The 24,391-nt window shown below is 51.2% G+C and overlaps 1 protein-coding gene across 5 annotated transcripts in view; it reads right to left on the reverse strand.

Moving 5' to 3' along the window:
• The window catches only part of ABCC6 (ATP binding cassette subfamily C member 6), a 47,502-nt gene that overhangs the window by 20,153 nt on the left and 2,958 nt on the right, over positions 1-24,391 (reverse strand). For all 5 annotated transcript variants that reach the window (XR_005031278.2, XR_005031279.2, XM_036917922.2 and 2 more), the window contains exons 4-17: positions 24,254-24,382; positions 21,256-21,381; positions 20,008-20,069; positions 19,271-19,402; positions 15,406-15,609; positions 14,076-14,253; positions 11,477-11,638; positions 8,766-8,858; positions 7,202-7,405; positions 5,920-6,066; positions 5,112-5,199; positions 3,812-3,887; positions 1,979-2,105; positions 1,595-1,771 (exon numbers count right to left, since the gene is read on the reverse strand). Coding sequence is in view for 3 of the 5 variants with exons in the window: in XM_036917922.2 (XP_036773817.2) it covers positions 1,595-1,771; positions 1,979-2,105; positions 3,812-3,887; positions 5,112-5,199; positions 5,920-6,066; positions 7,202-7,405; positions 8,766-8,858; positions 11,477-11,638; positions 14,076-14,253; positions 15,406-15,609; positions 19,271-19,402; positions 20,008-20,069; positions 21,256-21,381; positions 24,254-24,382 (1,905 nt within the window). In the remaining 2 variants the exon portion in view is untranslated. The remainder of the gene's footprint in view (positions 1-1,594; positions 1,772-1,978; positions 2,106-3,811; positions 3,888-5,111; positions 5,200-5,919; positions 6,067-7,201; positions 7,406-8,765; positions 8,859-11,476; positions 11,639-14,075; positions 14,254-15,405; positions 15,610-19,270; positions 19,403-20,007; positions 20,070-21,255; positions 21,382-24,253; positions 24,383-24,391) is intronic.

Consider the following 24,391-nt stretch of genomic DNA (forward strand, 5'->3'; position numbering starts at 1 on the left):
CATTTGCTCATTCATTCATTTTCTCATTTGCTCATTCATTCACTTGCTCATTCACTCGTTCACTTGTTCATTTGTTCCAGTCATATTTACTGCATGGCCACTATATGCCAAGCACTATTCTAAGCTCTGGGGATAAGCAATGAACAAAAATGAGTCCCTGCTCTCTTGGACCTTTCACTATAATGAGGGTGGGGTGGGAGACATAATCAATAAGCAAACAACTAAAATGTATCACCTATTGGGTGATGTGTCATGGAGAAGCAGGGTAATGGTGTACCATGTGTACTGTGCTGGGTAAGGTGGGCAGGGAAGTCCTCAACACTAAGGGGACATTTGAGTTGAGACCTGATGGAAGTATGGGATGAGCCATATAGACTCCCAGAAAAGAGCTTTACAAGCACAGAGATGGCAGGTGCAAAGGCCCTGAGGTGGGAGATTGCTTTGGGTGTTCAAGGACCATAGTGAGATCCATGTGGCTGGAGTGAAGCAGGAGAGGGGGAGCACAGTGGGAGGTGGGGTCAGAGAGAGAACTGGGGCCACATCTCTGGGGGCCTCGTCAGTGGTTGTCAGGACACTGGCTGTGACTCCAGGGAAAACGGGAAGACCCTGGAGTATTTGAGCAGAGGAAGGGTAGCTGGCGGCTGCTGCAGCAACGTAGGGGAGGGTTGATGGTGGATGGTACTAGAACATTCTGGCTCTGCTTCAAAGGTGGACCCAACAGGATTTACTGATGGATTAGATGTGGATATAACAAAAAGAGAGGAATCAAGGGTGACACCAAGATTTTTGCTCTGAGCTCTGGAAGGATGAGGTGTCCATCCCCCAGGAGGGGTGCTTATGGGAGAGCACACGTGTGGTTTAGGATGTGACCCAGCTGGACAGGGCAGGGCAGCAGGCACCCTTCCTTCTGAAACACCCTCCTGTGGCCTCCACACCACCTTGTCCTCCCTGGAGGCTCCTCCTCAGCTGCTCTTGCTGGCTCAGCCACACAGAAGACTCCCCAGGCCCTCTCTTGGGCCCCTTCCTCTTCTCTCCAGGAAACCTCACTCACTCCCAAACTTCAACTCCCAGTTTTCCATTCTCAATTACCTAATCCAGGAGTCCACAAGATTTTTCTGCAAAGGGACAGCTTTTCAGGGACCCTGGTGTGCAAAAACTGCCATGTGCCAGGGGTAAATGAATGGGCCTGGTTGTGTCCCAATAAAACTTTATTTACAAAAACAGATGGTGGGCCATATTTGACTGGTCACAGTTTGCTGACCCTGCCCAATCCAATAGCTCCAAGTGCATATATCCTGTTTATTGGTCATCTGCTCAGACCCACTGGTGAGGGCCCAAGAGGGGAAGCAATTTGACCAATGTCATCCCCCAACCCCTGCCATGTCTCTCTGCCTTTGTCTCTATTTTCAATCATACACCCATTAATAACTATTTATTGAGCACCTGCTATGTGTTGGGTCCTGAGCTAGGCCCTTTTCCTCCCCCACTTTCCTGCCGGTTTCTGTCTCCTCTTTGTCCCTCCTACCACACCGCCCAAGAGTCAGGGAGGCAAATGCAATGCCTCCCTATCCCAAGAAGGCCCCGAGACCCTCACCTGCTCCCCGATTTGGGTGTGGACTCCTGCAGGGGAGCTGCCCACATCTGGCCACAGGGCACAAGCCTCCAGGACTCTATCCAGCCACAGTGGGTCCAGCTCCTGCCCGAAGCACACATTCTCCACCAGGGACGTGTTCTGGACCCAGGCCTCCTGGGGCACGTAAGCCACAGGACCCTAAAACACAACTCACTTTGGCCACTGGGAAGCTGATAGGGACAGAGAAGGGATGATTTTGGAGCAGTGGGAACTGGGCTGTTGGTGGCAGGGGAAGGTGGAGAGTTGAATGGGGAGGGTCTTGGCTGTGAAGGGAAGGAGCAGTGGGGAGTGGGGGCTTTGGGGATGGGGGACGCCCTGGCAGACAGGCAGGGAATGTGGTCTCACCTTGATGCTCACGGACCCCTCCTCTTTAGACAGCTCTCCAAGGAGGGCAGAGAGCAGGGAGGACTTCCCTGCCCCCACCGGGCCAACAACAGCCAGAAGACAGCCCTGGGGCACAGTGAGATTTATCCTGGCAACATAGGAGGTGGGGATGCGTCCCTGGGTAGGGCCCAGCCTGAGTCTGCGGAATGGGTGAACCCCAGACAGAGCCAGCCTTTCCCACGGTCACTCATCTAGGTCACTAAGAGGTGTGGCAGGGGCAGTCCTTCCCTCTGTCAATCCTTGTCTGAGTATCTGAGCAGCCTTCTTGCCCCACGTATGTGCTTGTGCACACAGATGTACACACATATGCTTGTATGTACATGCACACACCCACGTGTGCAAACACAAATACACACTGACATGTGCACACATGCACACAATGTATACACAATTCATGCACACACAAGTGTATGCACATGTACACAGACACCTGAGCACACATGCTGTAGCATCTATACACATGAGTATGTGTGCCTGTATGCTCATGCCTGTATGTGCACACACATGCAGCTGCATGTATAAAATGCATTCACATGTGTACACATGTACACATGCTCACACAGTTTACTGTGGCAGGAGGGTTTTAACCAGCATTTCCTCTTGCCTAGTTTTATTGCAATAGGCTCCTCACTGCTTCCCCGACCCCTGTCCATGTCCTGTAATCCATCCTCCACCCAGTAGCCAGAGGACCTGTGAAAACCCAGGTCAGATCCTGACACTTCCCGGGCAACTCTGCAGCAGTTCTCATCACACTCAGGGTAAAAGCTAGGGCCTGACAATCATGAAGCATGCCCCACCTGCTCCTGCTCTGTCCCCCAGCTGCTCTGCCTCCACAATGCTGACCTCCTGGGTCTCAAACACAGCCGGGGTGACTGTGCCCCCCAGGTGTCATTTGGCAATGTTTAGACTATTTTTGGTTGTCATCTGGCAGGGATTGCTGCTAAAATTAGTGGGTAGATGCTGGGGCTTCTGTGAAACATCCTAGAAGGCACAGGACAACCCCCCGACATGATTATCCAGTCCCAAATGTCAACAGTGCTCAGGTGGAGACACCGGGGTTTCGGCATCCTCCTGCCCCAGGACCTTTGTACTTGCTGTTCCCAGTGCCTAGAAAGCTCTTCTCTCAGACACTTGCAAGACTCCTTCCTTCTCTCCCTTGCAACCTCAGTTTAAATGTCAGTCTCCCTGCAGTACATACTACTCTGCCATCACACTGCCCCCTCACCCTGATTTCTCACCCTGACACCTCCTATCAGAATGTCAGCCCCAAGAAAGCAGGGCCCTTGTAGAACAGTGCCTGGCACATGGCAGGCGCTTAATACATACTATGCAGTCAGTGAATACCAATCAGCACAAACACTGCCCCGGGTATTTTCCTTCCCTTCTTAGGTAGCTTTAGGGTTGGCTGGGGTTTTCTGCCAAAGACCCAGCCGAAGAGTTGGGGCCAGGGGACTGACACAGGAGGGACAGGAGTGGGTGTGATTGATGGGCCTGGGCCTTGGGCTCCTCACGGCCAGGCCTCCCTTGGTGTTACCTTAGCCAGCCTAGGGAGCAGAGGGCGGTCTCCTCCCCAGCATGGGAGGCTCAGGTGCCCTGTTCCTCCATCCGCAGGAGCTTTTGCTTCCCCAAGACTCTGCAGGGCTGGTTCTCACAATCTCCCTGGCAGAACACTGGAGCAGGCTACGCCACCTTCCAGCCCTGGGCTGGGATCCTGCATCATCTTTTACAGGTGGTGGGCGCCTCTTGGATCTTCCTGCCAACAGGAAGGTAGTTACCAGGGGAGCAGTTCTGTACCTGCGCAGGCATGCGGGGCTTTCCCGGGACCAAGCGAAAGTGCCTTCGCGCACACTGATGCAATTCTCCCCAGCAGCTGCAGGGCACAGAAGGCCGGTTACCTGAGGTGCTCCTGGCTGGCCTCCACCTCCGAGAGAGCCCCAGGCATTGCCCCCAGGAGGCAGCAGGAACTCTCTCTACTGAACGAACTGTCCTGCTTCTCAGGCTTGTGTGTGACCCTGGGGTGGTCACATTCTCTCCTTCTCAGATGGTTATGTAATTCAGGAGCAGGCAAACCAGCACCCAGGGACTGGATCCCACCTGCTACTTAGTTTTACAAATAAGATTTTATTGGAACATCACCATATGCACAATTATTTACTTATTTTTAATGGCTGCTCTCATGCTACAATGGCTGAGGTGAGCAGATGCTGGGGCCAGAGCTCTAAGTAGCCTCAGAAACACCAAGTTTTGGTTATTTAAAGCCCTCTTTGCCCACTTCTGTGTTTTTTTTTCTAATAGTAATTATGATAACTAACATGCATTGGATGCTGACTTTGTGCAGGGCCCTGCTCTCCGTGTGGTACTTAAATGAACTCATTTACCCTCATGACAGTCCTATGTAGAGGTGCTGTGACCACCTGCCCAAGAAGCCCATTTTGCAGATGGGAACACTGACACTCAGAGAGAGTCATAGCCTGCCAGTGTTACCACGTTTGGGGGAGGCACTGGGCGCACAATATGGCTTTGGGCTGTCTAATGTCACAGGCTGTGCTTTTAGCTACCATGTGGGTGTTTTCTATGAAAGCATGTGGATGATTCTTTGGCTACAACAAGGGGAGGATCTTGACCCAGTGACAGGTCGCCCTCCCACTGCTGTTCATTTCACATCACTAGAGCCATAGGTGTAGGTCAGGAATGGATGGGGCAGAGGGGGAAACCCAGATAGTCCGCGCTTGGTGAATCTCAACATGCAATGGTGCTTGTAGTCTCTCTGATTTTATTTTCTAGCAGATTCACATGTTGCCATGCATCTGTCTGGACCTGTCTGGACACATGTGCCAGGGCCTGGCCTGATAGGCTGCTCACCGCAGCACAACCAGAGGGGCACATGAGGACGCTCCACGAGCAGCAGCTGAGCGGCTGGTGGTACCAGCGTCAGGGTGCTCGTGTTCAAGTTACACGGCTGATGGCTGGTCTGCCCGTGCCATCCTACTGCCGGGAGCCGCCCAGCTAGGACCCTGGCATTCGGTCAGTGGACTTGGGAAGGCTGCCGGGCCCCTCAGCCCCCCACACCCTGCCTGCTGAACTCAGCACTCACAGCATTTGGAGAAACATGAGTCCATGGCTCCAGGGTCAACTTCTTCCAGGCAGAGGAAGGCAGCCAGACGGTCAAAGGATACGCGGGCCTGGGGAAACCAAAGCCCCTGGTCACCCGTGCCGGAAGAGCAAAATGAGGACTCAGACGTCCAGTGTCAGGGGACTCCAGATGGGGACCGCTTCCTGTCTAGCAAGCCCTACACATTTACAAGGCATTTACACAGAGCTCTGTAGACCGCAGAGAACAGGGCACTTGGAGGCAGTGATGGTGATGGTGGCGGGACCCTCCTCACTCCTAATTAACAGATCAAGCTGCCTGCCGTTCTGCAGACCAGCCTCCGGAAGAGGATGGTGGCTTTTCCAGCAGTGTCATCAGGCCATTATAAGGGATGATTCCACCTGGGGGCGCCGTCTCCACTCCCAACCTTAAAACCATCTTTGGTCACTAGAGAGGTGGCCCCTTAAACAGGGATGGCTCGGCTAGGCCCCCGTTGCCTCATTTTCATCACGCCCAAGGAGGCACAAGGGGAGCAGAGACAGTAAAGGAGGAGAAATGGAATAAAACTGCTTTGTAGTAAAAGGGAACCAGAATGAAGTCTTGCACGGATTGCCTGTGGCCTTCCTGTATCGGTGAGGCTCCGAGGCTCTGTGCTTTGAAGATGTCTGCGGGCACCTTCCGCCCGTCCTGCCTCTTTCCCTGCTCTGTTTCACTGTGTCCTCCTGCTACCTCCCCTGCTGGCGGCGGGCAGACTGTCGGATCCAGCACACCCCTGCAAGGCTTTCCAACACGCTATCCTGCCTGGCCTCACCTGGACCACAGAGTGGATGGAAAAAGGCAGGAAGGCCTGCGCCTTGTTGAGGATGTTGAGAACCGTGAGGGTCACAAAGGCTTTCTCGGCGTCCATGGCGTTGTCCTTGGCCACCAGAGTGTGGACTGCAAACACAACCAGCGCGACCTGCGTGACACATCGGCAGCACCCATGAGCTGTGAGCATGGCCCGGGAAGCTGGGCAAGTGACGCTGCCTCCAGGGGCCCGTGTGGCCAAGCCCACCACGTTGGAATGGCCTCCTTCCAGCCAGAGCTCACCCCCAACTCTGTGAACCCCCAGGCCGCATTCCTAGGTCCTGGAGCTGTGCAAGGCGCTCCTGACATACATGAGGGGTGAGCTGATTGTGTGGCCTCTGTTCTAGGAACCAGAAACTCTGGGCTCCAGGCATTGGGGTAGCATTTTTGTGGTTCTAGACATGGGTGGGATCTAAAGCATGATGCTAGGGACCCTGGCAGGGGGCTCTGAGGTTCCAGGGTAACAGCAGCAGTGGGTGGGTCTGGGTTTGGTGGCATTTGTGGTTCTTGATGTCACCGGGTTTGACTCGGTGCAGGTGTCAGGTGCCAGCTGGTGCGATAGTCACTCAGTGTGATGTCAGTAGGTGTCCCGGTGACCTAGTGATCCTACCTGGGGAGCTCTCACAGTTCTAAGCGATGGTACTTGCGGTTCTGATTGTTGATTGTGTCTGTGACACCAGATGGCCTCTGGGGTTTTAACTCCTTCTGGAACCAGTGGTTTAAGGTCCACCAGCCCTTGGAGGAGTTTGGGTTTTATTCTGGGAGCGGCAGTGAGTCCCTGTAGGTTTGTTTGCAAAGGCATGACTGAAGTCAAAGCCGGGCTTTCTGAAGGCTAACCTGGCAGCAATTTGTAAACTAAATCAGAGGAGGATTCAGAGGATGGGGTGGCCACTGTGCCTGTGAGAGGCCACTGCAGCCATTTGACAGCCTCCGTCACTCTGCAGCTTCCCGCCCTGTCACCCATGCCCCAAGCCAGCGGGAGCAGAGAAGGTTCCAGGTGCCTGGAACTTTCAGAAGGAGAATGGAAGACCTTGTTAGCCACTGCCACCTTCAAGGGACTGATCTGACTGATAAGCTCACTTGGCAGAAAGCAAGGACCCCTGAGAGAGGAGAGGCGAGGAAAGGTACATTTGGACAGGCCAGGTGGGCTGCAAAGAGGGGCTCCAGAATCCAGGGGGCTCTGCCTACCTCGTCCCCCCACCCTACCCCACGGTCCATGCTCTTCAGGGAGACCAGAGTGACATCACCAGAAATGTGGACACTTGGAAGGACACCAGAGACACGGAGAAGAGGAGGCTGGAGGTCTTCAAGGCGTGCAGCTCCTGGCCCCGGATGCGCATGATTCTGTCCAGAAAGGCTCCCTCCCAAGCATGAGACTTGACCATCCTCACGTTCCTTAGGATGCAGCTGGTGAGCCTCGCCCGAGAGTCCTTCTGCCTCATTTGCTCTTCCTGGGACACGACGGAAGAGGGAGAGGACAGGGACAAGTCCAGAATTGGCCTTCCCTGCAACTGCCATCCTGCCTTCATCAGGTCCTGTTGATTCTGGCTCCCAACCAGGCCCCAAGCTGTCTGCCTCTCAGCATCTCTGTCCCCACAGTCCTGGCCCGAATCACCGTCGCCTCATCCCCAGGCCTGGACCACTACAGGTTCTTCCTCCTTCCTGTCCCACTGCTTCTGCCCTCAGCAAGGGCAGCAGCTGACATGCCATAATGGAGGGAATGCCCCGAGCCCAAGGAAGTGGGGAGCCCTGCTCCAGCCTGGGCACAGTGCCTTCAGGAAGGCTTCCTGGAGGTGGGGATGATGCCTGAGCTGGGTCTGGAATGATGAGAGGTGCTGAGCATGCAGAGAATGAGTGAGTGAGGTGGGTGGAGAGGGTGGAAGGACAGACAGTGTGGTCAGGAGGAGGTGTGAGGGGGTAAGAGTGGGGAGAATGCTGGCCACCCTGGGACATGGGGCTCAGGGAGAGGAGTTTGGGGGCTGCTGTGTTTCACCATGGAGGGCCAGGTCTCTAGAGGGGCAGCTGTGTGAGAATGTCTTAGAGGTGGTCAGGAAGCTGGAGAAACAGTCTATGCAAGACCAAATGCCTCCTCTTTCCTCCTTAGCTTATAAATACCTATCCAGCACCTCCTATGTGCTAAGCACTATTCCCAAAGCCGAGGCTGTGTCAGTGAGCGGCCTCTGCTGCTGGGACGCTGTCAGTCTGATGACAGAGACAATAAATGGAAGTGCCAGGCGCATAGCATGGCAGGTTAAAATAACAGGTGCTGTGGAGCAAAACAGGGCAGGCAAAGGAGAGGAGCTGCATGAGGCAGAGGGGAGAGGCCGCTGGTAGAAACGAGGGCAGCTGAGATGGCAGGCTGCCCAGCCTTCACAGAGGGAGGGGGACAGGGACGTCGGGGTGAGGGCGCTCCGCAAGAGCTGTGGCCCTGAGGCGGGACCCAGGAGGGGCTCAGACAGCAATGCAGGTGAGACAGTGGGGCTTGGCGAGCCCGCGGTGCCAGGGGCAACATGCTGTATACAGTTTGAAGGTGATGCCAAACCAGATCTGGTGCTGGACAGGGCATGAATAAAGGAGGCATCGAGGCTGACCCATGGTCGTTCTGCAGCCCGAATGTGGGGATGAAGCTTCCATCCACCGAGATGGGGGGACCAGGTGGGAGGTAAAGGTCTGAGTGTCAGGGAAGGCTCCTGCCACCACCAGGCCTGCCCCCATCTCCCTCCCGACCTCCCGGCACGAATACTGGTCCCAGGGGCTGCAGGCTGTCTTCCTGCTTCCCACCTGGAGTGTCCCTCCTCCCACAGGTCAAACCTGATGGCGGTTCCTCTTCTTGGTGAGGAGGAAATTCACAGGGAGGAGGCTCAGGAAGACAACGATGGCAATGAGGGCAGAGGGTCCTAGAAGCTAGAGACAGAGGCAAAGGATGTCATGAGACGCCGCCAGGAGCCCAGCTATAGGATTCAGGTGGAAGGCAGGGGGTGTCAGGGAGTATGATGAGAGTGGCCACTGGGGCCTGAAGACCAGGATCACGGGGCCCCACAGCGGCAAACGCCTGGCGACCATGGAGTGTGTCTGCGTCAGGGAGGGGAGCAGTGCACCTCCCACATGGAGCAGGTGTATGTCAGACAGGCAGTGCATCCAGACCGGTGGGGCGGAGGGGTGTGCCTGGTCAGAATGGTGAAATCAGACCTCTGAACGCGGGATCTGGGCTCAGATCGTGACTCTGGCATTTACTGGGTGGCACTTGGAACTTGGCAAGTTACTTAACCTCCCTACGCTGCAGTTTCCTCATCTGAGACATGGAAGTAGAGCCCCTCTGATGCCCGGAGCAAGTGTGTGTGTCACAAAGTCATTATCCTACTCTTCATCTCACCCCTGACAAAGAGTGTCTGATTTAGCAAATAAACATATAGGATGCTCACCCAGTTAGATCTGAATTTTAGATAAAGAGTACATAAAATTTTAATACAAGTATGTCCCTTGCAGTATTTGGTATATACTTATGCTAAGGAGCTACTCAGTTTATCCGAAATTCTAATTTAACTGGATGTCCTGTATTTTGTCTGGCACCCTGCCCCGCACCTGCCTTGTGACAGTTATGCTCCCCCTTGGCTGCAGTTTCTCTTTCTGGAAAATGTGGAGATGGGGGTAGGGTAAAATGATTTTTAAGTGGCTGTGACTTTTTGAGATGTCTCCCAAAGTCATTTGGGCCCAGCTCTAGACAAGCCCCACCCCGTCTCCAGCCTGTGGGCCTCAGTGTCTCCTCTCAGCCATTAACACTATTTTGTTATCTTGAAAACTGAGCAAGCCCGTTTCATTTATGTTGCAATCGTGCCACCTGGTGGCCAAATGGAGAAGTGCCCAGAAGGCATCTCACAGCCTAGGTTGGGAAATTATGAACAGAAGGTTAAGCTCTCTGGCAAAAATGGTATCATTTGGAGAAAAAATGCTACAAATGCTAACTGTAGTACCCCAATGCCCGCTCCCCCCACCCCTCAGCTAACCAGGATCTCAGGGTGACTCTGTTAGTCTGCAAAGAGACCAAGAAAGCAGTGGGGTGCCCTCTTCAGATTCACTTGGGTCCTGGGTCTGTCCGCTCAATCGCTCTGCATTTTCCCATGTGTCCTTCCTCCCTCCCTCCCTCTCTTCCTAATGCTAACAGTTAACATTTATGTACTGCACGTCAAGAGCTGCATGTCAAGTGCCTAACGTTTACTTGTGTACTTGCTAAGCACCCACTGTATGCTCGGCCCTGGAATCCAGGGTAGCAAGCCAGAAGTCCTGGCCCCATGCCTTACTGGGTGAATGGAAATATTAATAGAGATACAATCATGATGTCAACATGCACTAGATGGCATTTTGGAATATCTCACACTGTAATCAATATGCCATTTATACAGCCACCCAGGGATCTGTCAGCTATGGCACATGGGCCAGATCCCTCCAGCTGTTTTTGCACAAGAATTGTTAATGGCTTTTACATTTGTAAATGGTTGAAGAAAACCAAAAGAAGACTATTTTGTGACATGTGAAAATTATATGAAATTCAAACTTGTGTCCCTAAATAATTTTATTGGAACACCACCATGCCTATTTGGTTAACATTGTCTATGGTCACTTTTGCACGGGAAGAGCAGAGTTGAATAGTAAGCGAGGCTATATGGCCCCCAGCATCTAAAATATCAACTGTCTGGCCCTTTACAGAAAAGTTTTTGAGCCTTGTACCTGGACCAGAGCTGGGGTGAGATCTTCAGATGCACTGCCTCGCCCCGCTTCTTAATTAACAACGTGAGTAAATATTTGTAGAGTGTAGCTGTGTGCCAGATGCTGATCTAAGCATTTTACAGGTATTACTTGAGGGCAGGGGGACTACTGTTAATTACGACCCTCACTTTACACATGAGGAAATGAGGCTCAGAGAGGCTGCTCCTTGTGTAAGTTTTCACAGCTAGCAAGTGGTAAATGCAGGATTTGAACCCAGGCTGTCCCACTGCCGAGTCTGTGATTTTAATAACAGAAAATCCTACACTACAAAGTAGATGGAAGGAAATCAGAAAAAAGCCCTGATGTTTTTTGCCAGATGGCCACTTAACGCTTTTTGAAAACTAAGTAGCAAATTCTTTCCCCTAAAGTTTTCCTTCTTTTTGTTGATAGCATGATGAGCCTGTGTTACTGGCAACTTCTGAACGTACTTGGTGCCCCATTACTGTACCTAAGAGCCTTCAATGTCATCATCACCATCCTCATTTTACGGACAAGGAAACTGAGGCCCAGAGAGGAGGTGCATCCTGCCCAAGGTCAAGTGAAGACCATCCTCGGGTAAGACTTTGCGCATCGTGTCAGCCCACAGTGCCACCTAGTGGCCAAATGGAGAAGTGCCCAGAAGGCAAACATCCCACAGCCGTAGGTTGGGAAATTATGAACAGAGGCAGGATTAAGAGGGGGAGGAAGGGAGAGGAGGGGGAGGGAGAGGCCGGGGAGGAGGATTCGGCTCAAATCCCGCTGCCTCTGCCCCAGTATACCTGCCAGAGATAGACAAAGCAGATGCCAATCCAGAAGAGCGGCAGCCACAGCCCGTTGAGGTAGATGATGCTCTCACTGAGCCGCTGCACGTCCACGGACACCAGGTTGACCACGTCCCCCACTGCACTGGCCTTTCTGGAGCCGCTGGACAGAGCCAGGACCTGGGCAGGGCAGGAGGATAATGCCTGAGTCAGAGGGAAGGATAGGATGAGTGGGGTGGAGGCTGGCAGGGAGGCCCATGGCACAGACGGAGCCAGAGGACAGCAGCCCAGCAGGCCTGGGTCTAAGCTGGGCAGCCCCTGCTGGCAGGGGCAGGTCACTTATACATCTGAGCCTCAGTTTACGCATCTGTAAAGCAGGCTGGTAAAATCTCCTAAGTGGACTTCCCAAGGCCATTGTGAGAATACAGGGAGAGGACAAAAATGAAAACACTCTGACACCCCTAAAGCCCTGGAGCAATAACAATGAATAACATAATTATTATGGAAACCTTCGATTCATGATGGTAACAGTGGTCATTTGCTGAAGGCTAACAATGTCCCAGGCATGGTGTTAGATGAATGGGTTCATCATTTTCTGTGAGGGAGCACATCACACAGCCATATGGAGCAGGCACTGCCGTATTTCATTCAATCAGAAATGCTGTGGGTAAAACACTCTGTATCACTAAGGAAAAAAATCAGTGCCAATTAAGACACACCTTGATGTCAAATGTTCAAAATGTGGGAGAAAAAAGGGAGTCTAGAATCAATGAAACGCAAAATTACTAACCTTGCTTTACAGTAAAGGAAACTGAGGCACAGAGAGTTTGACCAACTTGGCCAAAGTTAAAGGGTTTGTAAATGGCCTGGCAGGACTGGAATCCAGGATGACTAAGGCAAGACAAGGGCGAGACAGGGTGCTGGGTCAAACCCCCGCAGGCACTGAACACGCTCCTCAGACACCGGGTTCTCTGGCAGCCACAAATCTGCCCTAGTCCCTGGGGGTCACAGTGGACGCCTTCCAGCCTGCTGAATGCCAGTTTCTGCTTGCATTGTGGAATTGAAGGGGTTAAGGAGTGAGTCAGGAATGGCTGAGTGTAGAAATTCTCCAAAAAATCTTCAAATCCTTCTTGAGCACCTAGGTGGGCCCCACACTGACCCCAGTACTAAGAATACAGCTGTGAACAAAAGAGGCAGGGGGCTTGCTCTATGCCAGGAGCTGGGGAACGAAATTAAATAAAGACATAGTTCATTCCTTAACGGTAATTACAATGAGTGCCATGAGGAAGTGCCTTAATATAGGTTTTATTATTATTCAGGTATGGCAAGGCCACCAGATCAAGAACTACTACCATTGACAAGATAGCTTTCATACTCACAGATCTCAAGAGGAGGGGGCACTCCATGCCCTGGGGGGCTACATGGAGAAGCACCAGGGTCTGTTGGAGGCAGAGGGAGATGGAGGTGGGGGGGATCTGTATGGTGGTTTTCACAGGAAGGAAGGGCCAGTGAGGGTAAGCAGGCTTAGGATTGGCTACTTTGAATACCACTGGTGGGCTGTGGGGCATGGGAGCTGTTCCTAGTGCCGGGCCTGGGGTGATTCGGGCAGGTGTATGGTGGCCCAGAGTGTGAGCCCTGTAAAGGAGGCAGCTGGGAGTATGAGCTCTGGGTTGGTTGTTCGCATGGGAAAAGTATGCTTTCAGGCGAGCACTCAATACCTCTAGGAATCCGCCGGCCCCAGGTGACAAAGCGTGAGAGGTGGAAAACAAGACTTGGTTAATATAGAAGCAGCCTGGCAGGTAAAGCGGGGGGTCTGACCTCATCAGGAGAGGAACAAGGCTCCCCTGAGAGTGGGAAGGGGGAGGAGCAATGCCCTCAGGCCCATGCATCCAGCCAGGAGCTGTTCCCTCTGCTCGCCTGCCAGGTGACAGCTCAGGTGTCAGGGGAGACATCCTGGCTCAGATGCTCCAGACCTCACAGGAGCCAACATCTCTTATAGCAGCAGTCTCATGGGCTTCATTTCCAGGGCCCCCAAAGGGGACAAGAGTCACTGCATCAAGAGAAGCCCAAAGCTATGGCTTCCCACCAGGTACTCATAGTTCATTGACAGAACTTCTGGCCCCAATACAGTTTACCAATGAGCCAAGGGTCATTTTTACCCTAAACAAGGTTGCCTGGCAACCCAGCTGACAGTCCACCTTTATCCAGTTTCCCACACAGCACAAAGTTTAGCCCTTTTTCCTCATGTGGGATGAGTGGACAGTAACTGCATGAAGAGGCCTGGAAAGGGTGTCCAGGCAGCGGGAACAGCAGTGCAAAGGCCCTGAGGTCAGAGGGTGCCTGGTGTGTTTGTGACTGGACCTGAGTTAGCAAGGGAGAAGGTGTGTGATATGATGAGGCTGGAGAGGTCCCAGGGTCAGATCACACAGGGCCTTATGAAAATAACCAAGGAGGTGATAGTGTCACATGAGTAACTATGAGTAATGAATGAGTGCATTTGAAGGCACAGATTATTTTCACCGTTCAGGGATGTTACCCTTTTTGATTGCAATGTTTATATGTAACTTGGGACAGGATGGAGAGGAGGACAGGCCCACACATTTCCCCGAGGGCTCACCTTTCTGTACACCAGGCCAGTGATGGCGGTTTGCAGCCTCATCTGTAGCAGCTTGAGTCTGTACATGTGCTGCTGCTCAAACAGCGTTTGCAGCAAGGCGGAAAGGAACATCAGCACTGCAAGGAGATAGCCCTGCCAGGAGGGGGCCTTGGGGTCGCCGATAAACTCCAAAAAAAGGCTTTTGAGAGAGGGAAGGAAAATGCACAGCTGGTGAGAAGAGATATCTGTGAATGTTGCTTTTGCTCATGCCTGGTAAGGTGTGGTAGATTTTGTGTGTGTGTGTGCAAAAATGGCTGCAATTATTTCTCTCATTGTCCATACACATTTTCAATGGAACTCTGTAGCTCTGATCAAGAGGTGGATTTCTTTTCTCTCTACCTGTTATGGGTTGAACGGTGTCCCCACAAAATTTATATGTTAAAGTTCTAACCCCCAGTACCTAAAGAATGCAACTGTATTTGGAGACAGGGCCTTTAAAGAGATAATTAAGTTAAAATGCAGCCATTACGGTGGGATCCTGATCCCAAGTGACTGGTGTCCTTATGAGAGGAAATTTGGACACACAAGGAGATACCACAGGCGCAGGCACCAGGAGAGAAGACGGGAGGACACAGCCAACCGAAGGGAGAGGGCTCGGGAGAAATCAACCTTGAGTTTGGACTTTTAGCTCCCAGAACTGTGGGGAAATTAACTTCTGTTGTTTAAGCCACCCAGTCTGTAATATTTAGTTATGGCAAACAAATACACCACCTCGTGAATCAGCTTTGGCCAGCAAGACACAGTGGAGGTGAAACGGCCAGCTCTGAACCTAAGGCCTTGGAAAAATGTGGCTTTTGCTCTCTGTTTTGGAGCCCCGCCAAGCAGCCATGGGGACAGGCCAGAGCGAGCCTTGTGGAGGATGAAAGAGCACACGGAGCAGAGACCAGCTGTTCCGCCTGAGACCAGCAGTCCCCGGCCAGCCCTGCAGCTCACTGCAGACACTGGAGTGAATCTAAACAAGAAAAGAAGTGCCCAGCGGAGCCTAGCCTGAATTGCTGACCCATATTATTATGGATAAAATATGTGGTTTTAATACCCTCACTTTGGGGGTGTTTTGTTATACAGCAAAAGCTTACTGACACAGTCAGTTTCCAGTTCATCCATTTTCTCTCCCAGAGGTCAGTCACTTTCACATTTATTTTTGCCCTTCCTCATATCCCTTTCATCTACCTTTTAGTGCCCTGAGCACAACAGGTCTAGGCAGAGGCAGAAGGCAAGCAGGTGCCCCCTGGCCCTGGAAGGACACCATTAAGGAGCTAGCCTTAGCAAGGCACACAAGGCCTGCACCCACCTGAGGAGCTTGGGGACAGTGAACCTGAAGACATCACTGATGATAAGGCTAAGGGTCCCCAGGAGGAAGGTGGAGCGGAACATCCGCCAGATGGCCCTCAGCAGTGGGCCCCTCTTGCTCTCCTCTTGACGCACGAAGGCCTCAGTCTCTGGGGCCTCCATGCCACGGCTTCCTCTCCTTTTGTCTGCTGTTGGCTTGGTGGTCCTTAGGGGAGAAAAGAATTGGCTCTGTGTCCTTGCAATAGATGAATGTTTGTGGCCTCCCCAAATCAATGGGTTGAAACCTAAACCCAGTGTGATATATTTGGAGGTGAGACCTTTGGGAGGTGATGAGGTCATGAAGGTGAGCCCCCATGAATGGGACTGGTGCTCTTATCAAAGGGACCTGAGAGTTTCTTCCTCCTGCCACCATGTGAGGAGACAGCACAGCGATCACTATCTATGAGCCAGGAGGCAGGCCCTCACCAGCCCCCAAATCCACTGGCCTCTTGATCCGGGACTCCCCAGCCTCAGAACGGCAAGAAATGAATTTCTGTTGGTTATAAGCCACCCCCTCTGTAGTATTCTCTTCTAGCAGCTTGAATTAAGACCGTCCTTTTAATATTCTCAGCACGACCAGGCATTACAGGGCTATGTTCCCGGCAAGGGGACAGGTGGGCATGGATCCCGGATCCTGCCTCTCTCCCTCACCTGTTCTTCCTTGTCACCCAGAAGACCCATTTATGAGACCATCAGGCGGGGGCAGGAGGGCAGCTCTGAGGCCTCAGGGACAATGATGGGAATGCATGTTCATCGAGCACCTACTACACGCCAGGTACTCCTTAGTCCTTCTAAGAGGCTGCCAAACCAGGTATTATCCCCATTTCACAGACAAGGAAACTAAATTTCAGAGGGTGAACTTGTCCAAGGGCACACAGCTGAGAAGTAAAAAACTGGGATTTGATCCCAACCCTCTGCCTTCTGAGGCCAAGCCGGTTTTTTTAAATCTATTTTGTAGCGTCCCTCCCCGCCCAGTCCCTTCCACAAGCGGCTGACCCTCGGGTGGTTTAGAAGTGGCTGAGAACCAGTTTGGAATCACAGCTGATGTCCCTGGGCTTGGCATGCTGGGTCTGGATGAAACCGCGGGTGGAAGCCAAACTTCTTGAAGTGGTAAGATCTGGGAACTTGGCCTTAAGCAGGGGGGCCACAGGGACAGCTCAGGGAGGGAGGGAGGTGGGGTGGAGCCGGAGGGTGCTTCCTGAGGCAGGCCAGCCCTTGGCCACAGGGAGATACTGGCAGGGACGCAGCTGCTGACATCATGGTTGCTGTGTGACCTTGGGCAGACTGCTCCCTTCTCTGTGCCCCATGTCCTTGTGCGTGAAAAGAGGAGGCTGGTCCCACTCCCTGAGTCCCCTCCAGCTCTGGCAACCTGGGGGATTCTCAGCAATTTCAATGCCAGTTTACAGAGCTGGGACCCAGGACCAGGAACTGGGATCAGCCCTTGGCACACATGAGTTCACAGGCTCTTCTCAACCTTCCTGCCTGGTGGGTATCTTGGGCTCCCCATTTTACTTCAGAGGACACTGAGGCTCTGAGAGGCGGTGACAGCCATCCAAGGTCACTCAGTGAAGGCAGAGCAGGGATTTGAGCCTGGATCCCTATTCATGGTTCATATGGTGCCTCTATGTGAGTCCCAGTCCCCACCAAGAATTTTACAAAGAAGAGAAAGATAAACCTTGGGGAACGTGGGTAGCCAGTCCCCCACTAACAAGGTCAAGGCCTTGCCCCTTATCTATAGCCCAGCTTGCTGTTTGGTTTGGCATCTCTGGGGGGTTGTGGCTCGACAGCCTGCTGCTCACAAACACTTTGGTGTTGGGTCTCAAATGCCAAAAGGATGTCCCCTCTTTGCAGAGGCCATCCCTAACCACTGCTCCCCATCCACTCCCGTGGTTCACTTCACTGCCTTCAAAGCCATGCTCACTCTCTCCTACTCTTTCTTCTACACATTTGTGTTGTAAGAACTTCAGGTGTGTAGATTTTTTGCTTGCATTTTCCCCAGCCCACAGTTCAGGTCCTGAATGTACTAGGCACTCAATAAATACTTGCCAACTGAATCAGAAAAAACAGATTATGTGACGTGTGCCAAGGGCCTAAGAGGAAAGACTGGTGCGAATGTTACAGAGATTTGTGGAATGAATCAAACAAACTTGATTTGGTGGACACAGCCTGGCCTTGGGAACAGGAGACTGAGGTTCAAATGTCTGTTGTGTCCTCTCCCCTCTGAGCCTTAATGTTGCCATCTGTAAAATGGGGTGGGTGAAGAGATGAAGAGGAAGGCTCTTTCTAGCTGGATGTTTTCCTTAGTTCTGTTCTAGCTGCTTGACCCAGAATTTTGAGTCACTGTGTTTAGCCTGCAGGCTCTATAGCAATCTTCTTCCTTTCTAGCAGGTCCGACTTTGCATCAAGGAAGGCCTCTAGACAGGTGCCTGCCCTTTGGTCTCTGTACCGAAGGCCGTTTAGTGCAGGACTCACAGATGACCACAACGTGAAGCAAGGGGTGTGAGTGAGTGGCCAGGTTAAGTTGGCGGGTAATGAAAGGAAGTGGTGGAGACTGTGGCAAATTGAAGAGCGCATGCTGGGTTCAACAGGGCAGCTGCTACCCAGATCTACTCTCCTGCTGCTGTCTTGGGATGTAACCCCACATTGCCAGTTTGCTTTAAGAGAGACCAGAATTCCAGATTTTTATGTGAAATCACCAATGTTTTTAAATGATGGTAACTCATTTAAAAACAAAACAAAAAAACTCCGAACAACAAGAACAATGAAACACCATGTGGGCCAAACATACCCTGTGAGCCTGACTTGTTCAGCCGGTCGCTGGTTTCTGACCTCTGTGGATGATGTCCTCTCCCTTCCCCCAAAAGTTGCAAAATATTTCAGAGATAAAACCAAAGTTCTCTCTGTGTATCAGGTTAGAAAATGACTGAGCTGGATCTTAGAAAACCATTGCTTTCCTACTTTCTTACTGTTGATTGTTTAAAGATTCTCAGACTGTTCTGGAGAATGTTTCTATGTTCTCCAATGTTCCCAAGCTGGTAGGTGAGGCTGGAGCTGGGAGAGAGTAGACAAGCCCCCCAGGGTGCTTCTGAATGAATTCTGCTGCTCAAAAATCTTTTAAGTGTGGAACAGCAGTACAGCAAGCTATGTCCGGGGTGAACTGCTGTTTTGATGTGCTCATATTTCTGACTCCTTTTGGAAAAACCTGTGCTCTTCCTTCGGGGAGCAGCCTTTCCCCTCTCTAGACCAAAGGTTGCCAAACTCAGTCCCACAGACACAGAGGGTTCCACAGAAGTCTCCAGAGATGCCAGAGAGGGCAAGAGTAGGCAGTAGGGCCAGGACTAAAGAGCTTGCAAACCTCGGATCTGATGTTGCTTGAGCTTTTACCATTTTCAAGGAATTCAGGAATTCACTAAGTTCTTTCATATACATCATTTTTTTCATCCCTCATAAGCTATGAGCTAGGGCTAATGGCAGCCCCATTGGACAGATAAGAACACTGAGGCCCAGGTCACTAATCACTCTGGTTAATAAGTGAGTCGTTGCCTGCATGTTATGGACAGCCACCTGACTTTCCACCCTCAGGCTGTTTCCTGCTTGCCATTCTGCCAGTTGAGCTTCCTTCTGGGGGTCTTGACGAGCCCCCACATTGACTTTTTGGAACCTGCAAAGCACTCTGGGAAGAATGTCCTGAGCCTGGTCAGGTAATGCTTAGTTAGATCAGTGGGCAGGCAGGGCACAGTGGCGGCGGGGCCTTGCATAGAATCTGGGGTTATGTTTGGGGCTTTGCTGATTCAGTGCGAGGCTGAGCTCTTGTTTTTTGCACTCACCGCTGGGCCACACTGCGGTTCTTTGTCCATTCTCTTTCAAGCTGGGAAACAAGTTCTGCAGAGGAGTTTTCTCTCCCAAGTGACCAGAGGTCTTTTGGTCCTAGTGACGTCCTGTAGCCCCTCCAGACCAGCCTGGAAAAGAGGGTCACCAAGGCAAGCTCCTCCTGCCACCTGCCCCTGCAGGGTCCCCACCGGGTAGCTCTATGATGCTGGGTAAGTCCTCAGCACCTGGTGAACTGCCCTTGGGGAAACATCTGTCTTCCCCACCACCCTGAGAGCCTCCAGGGAGTAAAGATTTGGCTTTTTGCCTTTTCAGCCCGAATGCTTAACACATAGTGCTTATTAAATGTTGGTAGAATGAATGAACCTGATTAACAGATAGGATTTTATTAAGCACCTGCTATATATAAGCACGAACCACTTTACACTGAGTGAAGGTAAAGTTGTTCCCATTTTACAGAGGGGAAAATTGAGACCGAATGTTTGCAATATGGTCAGCTAGGAAACAGTCAGGATTCAAACCCAGATTACACTCCAGTGAGTGAATGAAAATGGGCTGTGGATGACGGACATGCCAAAATCTGAGAGGGAGGAGCTGAGGCTGGAAGGGAGAAAGCCTGTGACCTCAGAAGGCTCAGGAAGAAATGTCTTGGGGAAGATCTGTAGTGACAAATAAGGGCAGCAAATGCCAGGTGGGTGGGGCACCACCCTGGCCCCCTACGTCCTACTTTACTTACCCAGAAACCCACCAGAACATGGCTTTGGAGGGGAAAGAGGCCCCAGCCTCTGGACATGGATTCTGTAAAGACAAATGATTGGCAGAGGCGATGACTCAGTCTCACATTCCGTGGACAGTACACGGAAGGGGAAACAAGGGCAGGAAGACAGGATGAATTGATCATGAGCTTAATACTGATAGTGCTCACCAAGCTGCCCTGCCTACAGGTCACAGATGGACACTGGTGGGCTTGGTGCTTCCTAGCAGGTGAGGCAAAAAGGGATTGGGCCACAGGACTGAAAGCATTCACAAGGTCAGACCTAACAGTTTCCCAGAAGAACTACTATTGTTCATACGGAGACCAAGAAGTTCTCAAAGCAAGGGTCATGTATCACATTGACAACAGCATCTTCAATAATATCCCTCAGTGAACACTGCGAGGAGGTAAGAGGGCTCTGTCCTGAGATTTTGCCAGTTGCTCCAGAAAAACTGCACAGACTCTTCACCAACAGGGAAGGAGAGTGCTCATTTCACTATATCTTTGCCATTACAACTTGTTATCAATTTAAACATTTTTTTCTTCCATTGTCATAGGAAAGAAAAAATCCTATTATAGTTACACTCAAGTAGTTGAGCATCTTTTTAGATGATCTCAGATCAGCTGACTCTTCCTCAGAGAATCCTTTCCTGATTTCACAGATGAGTTCAGTGTTACCTGCTGAAAATGCTTATGGTCCATGAACTTCTCTTGCAGAGATTTTCCCCTTTTGTAATTTTCCACATGTCTGTGTAATTATGTGATTAATGTCTGGTTTCCCTACTTGGCTGTTAGCTGTATGACAGGGACTATACCTGCTTGCTCACCTTAGATCCTCACACCTAGCTAAAGCACACAGCAGGGTTTGGCAAACTATGGCTCTGAGGCCAAATCCAGCCCCCTGTGTATTTCTGCAAACAAAGTTTTATTGGAACTCAGCCATCCTCTTTGATTAACATGTTGTCTGTGGCTGCTTTTGTGCTGTAACAGCAGAGTTGAGTAGATACCAAAGAGCCTGTGGCCCATAAAGCCCAAAATATTTTCTATCTTGTTCTAGACAGAAAATGTTGACCAACCCATGGCATAGAGTAGATGTGAATGCACCTTATGGAAGGAATAAATTATAAACGTCTGTGCTGTAGTTCATCTTCCTTCTGTTACATGGGAAGACCGAGGCCAGAAGGGGGGCAGGGACAAGACAGGCACTGAGTTGGAGACATGGTGACTTACAGACTGCTGGGGGTCTTTTGGGAAGAAGGGGGGTCGATCGGTGCAGCAGAACAACACAAACTGTGCCACGACCAGAGACAAACACAGGTAGGCTGTCAGGTGGTAGAAGGGGTCACTCTGGAAGCCCTGCAGGGGAAAGAGCAGAAGTGCTACTGAGTCTGGTAGGCAGAGCCTGCTGGGGAGGGTGTCCATAAGGGGAGAGAAGGTCCAGGTTGAAAAGGGCTTCCAATGACTGAGCACAGTGCCCAGGCAGGGGGCTGGAGCCACAGGGCTTGAAAGCCAGTGGCATTCCTGTCCATCCTGATTTCCAAACACCTGACTTACCACATTCCATCCATACAAATGGTGGGCCAGGGGTTCGCCTTTAGTCAGGTGACAACTGGCCACAGCCACTGGGACATGAGTTAAAAGGACGCTTGCCTTTCTCCCTGTACCACAGAGGAAATCCTTTCTCCTTTCTAGCCCCTACCCCAAACTCCCATCCTTCTCCCTCATGGCCCATGTGCTCTGGTTTAGGAAGGGAACTGGTTTTATTGAGCATTTACTCTGCCTTGGGCACATGCAGAAGTCTTTACACACACTGTCTCATCAAGTCCCTCCCCACCCTGACCCCAGCTTGTTTACTTGCTCTGTTTTACTCATGGGGAAACCAAGACTCAGAGCAGCAATAACTTTGCCCAAGGGCACTTTTTTTCCCTTTTTTTTTTTGCTGCCATGCCATCCACTGCCCCTTCCAGGCAGAGGGCCCTAATGTCTTTCCCCTATGTTCAGGTATGTGGTCTATGCCGAACTGACTCCATTCCAGGGGGAGGGCAGGTGATCAAGACCTGACCAACAAGCATGTTTCAGTCCCCTGGCTAGACTGTTAGGCATGGACACAGGACGCACGATAGGCCAATAAGCACTGGAACCATTAAGAGATCTTCTACTGGGTTCTCTGGATTGGGGAACAGTTTGGAGCAATTGGTGACTTTTTGCCATCTCATTGGAGAATGAAGCTACCATGGCAGAGCCAAGAGACAGAGAGCAGTAGAAATTTGGTGGTGGCATCTGAATGCCTGAGCCAGCGAGGCTTGGGAGAGACCATGTTTATGAGCTAATAAATTCCCTCAGACTTTTTTCCCCCTTGAGCTAGTGTGAGTTGAGTTTTTGTGGCTTAAAACAAGAGCCTTAGTTTCAAACCACAATTCCTCTTTTAGATTTTTATATGCTTCTGTGTTTTCTTGTTTTGTTTTGAATTTCCCTTTGTAGACAGTAGACAATTTGGTATTCCAACTATGTTATTTATGGCCCATTTTCCCCATGCTGTTGTTTTTAACCATCATTTCTGTTGGAAGTTTTGCTCTGCATTTGGGTGAGATGAACTCGGGCCCAGCACTCCTGAGCTGTGTGACCTTGAGGAAGTCATTCACTTCTTGTAGCCTTAGATTCCTCATCTTTAAAATGGGACTGTTAGAATTGACCACAGAGCCTTCCTGTGAGAACCCAATGATAACATGACATAAAGTGTTTACTGCAGGGCCTAGCACATGGTTGGAACATATGTGGTCTCAATATTATTATTTCTATGCTGTATCCCAAACAGCCAATTGACAGGTCAACTGTGGGATTACACCTTTTCAAAATTTAGTGGATAGCCTGTGAAATTTTCCCATTAGTTACAAGAATTGCTTTGTAAAAATCTGTCCTTAAGGACATATGATGCTTCTCTGCCTTGTTCTTTTAGGAGCAGAATGTAATAACCATTTGGCGCAAGAAATGATGACTCATAGCCTGCTGCAGTCAGTGTTCCTGATCAGAGGTCTTGGGTGAGTGGGCCACCTATGCAAGTGGTCTTCAACTGGGGGTGAATTTTCCCCCAAGGGACATTTAGCAATACCTGTAGACATTTTGGGTTAACATAAGAAGGGGGTGCTACTGGCATCTAGTGGGTGAAGGCCAGGGATTTTGCTGAATATCCTACAAGGCACAGAACAGCTCCTGACTGCCCAGAAGAGAATTATGTCAAGAGTACTGAGGTTGAGAAACCCGGGCCTAGGCTATATATTTTTTTCTCTTTGTGGATAAAATGATCTCTCATGCCTCTTAACATGGAAAAACTGCTTTGGTAAACAGAAATAGGTGTGTGTGTGAAATGAGTGTGTAAATATGGATGCATGGGAGCAAGGGTGAGAATAAGAGAGAATCAGGGGAAGTATGGGTGCACTTAAAGTAAAAGTGTGCACAAGTGTGTGTTGGAGGTAACTGAGGACATGACCACTGGTTGACCTGGAACCCAAAAGCTGGCCCCAGGCAATGGGAGGCTCCACACGCCTTCACCCCCCACCCCCTGAAATGTACATTCCACCCCCTCTTCCTGCTCCAGGAGCCATTCAAGGTGCCTTGAGAGAGTATGGTGGTGTTGAGACCATCTGGATGGTGTACAGGACTGAACCCCATTGAGGCCTCTCTAGAAACTTTTAGGATTCTGGAGGGCAAGGGGGTGCAGCTGCCCAAGACAAGCCTTATCAGCAAGTCCCCTTCTTATTAAAACTGCCACCTACCACTCTGGAGGGACCTGACTCTTTCTTGTCTCTTCTTGGTCCCTGGGTATGGACACCAGTTTTGAATTTCACCCAGAGACCTGCCAAGGTTGTGAACCCACAGTGCGCCTGTGCCTGAGTTGTGTGGGACTTTGAAGGCGCAGCTCCAGCTGGGTGGCAGCAGGTGTGAGAGGATATGTGTCAGTGTGTGTGTATGTGTGTGCGGCAGTTCAGAGTCTGCACTGTGTGATGCGTGAAAGTGGGCATACAAGTGTGCCTGGTGTGCAAGTGCATGGCATGAGTGTAAGAAGACAATGGGGATATGCGTGTTCACGAGTCACTAGAGTTTAAACGACTGTGGCGTGTGTGTCTCTGGGTACAGAATAAGCTATGTGTGGAAAGGGGATGAGGCAGGATGGTACCCAAAGCCTGAAATGCCATACTGGTGTCCCCAGGTGGCCCAGGCCCCCACTTACCCCTTGCAAGGCCTGCTGGGCAGCGCTGGTAGCTGGCTGGAGAAAGCAGAAAAGCCAGTACCCAAACAGCACCCCAGATGCCCGGACTCCCTGCTTCCTCTCGGCGTGGATCAGGAACACAGCAAAGCTCTGGACAAG

The sequence above is a fragment of the Manis pentadactyla genome, chromosome 10, assembly GCF_030020395.1.
Source record: "Manis pentadactyla isolate mManPen7 chromosome 10, mManPen7.hap1, whole genome shotgun sequence".
In the NCBI taxonomy this organism is placed as follows: Eukaryota; Metazoa; Chordata; class Mammalia; order Pholidota; family Manidae; genus Manis; species Manis pentadactyla.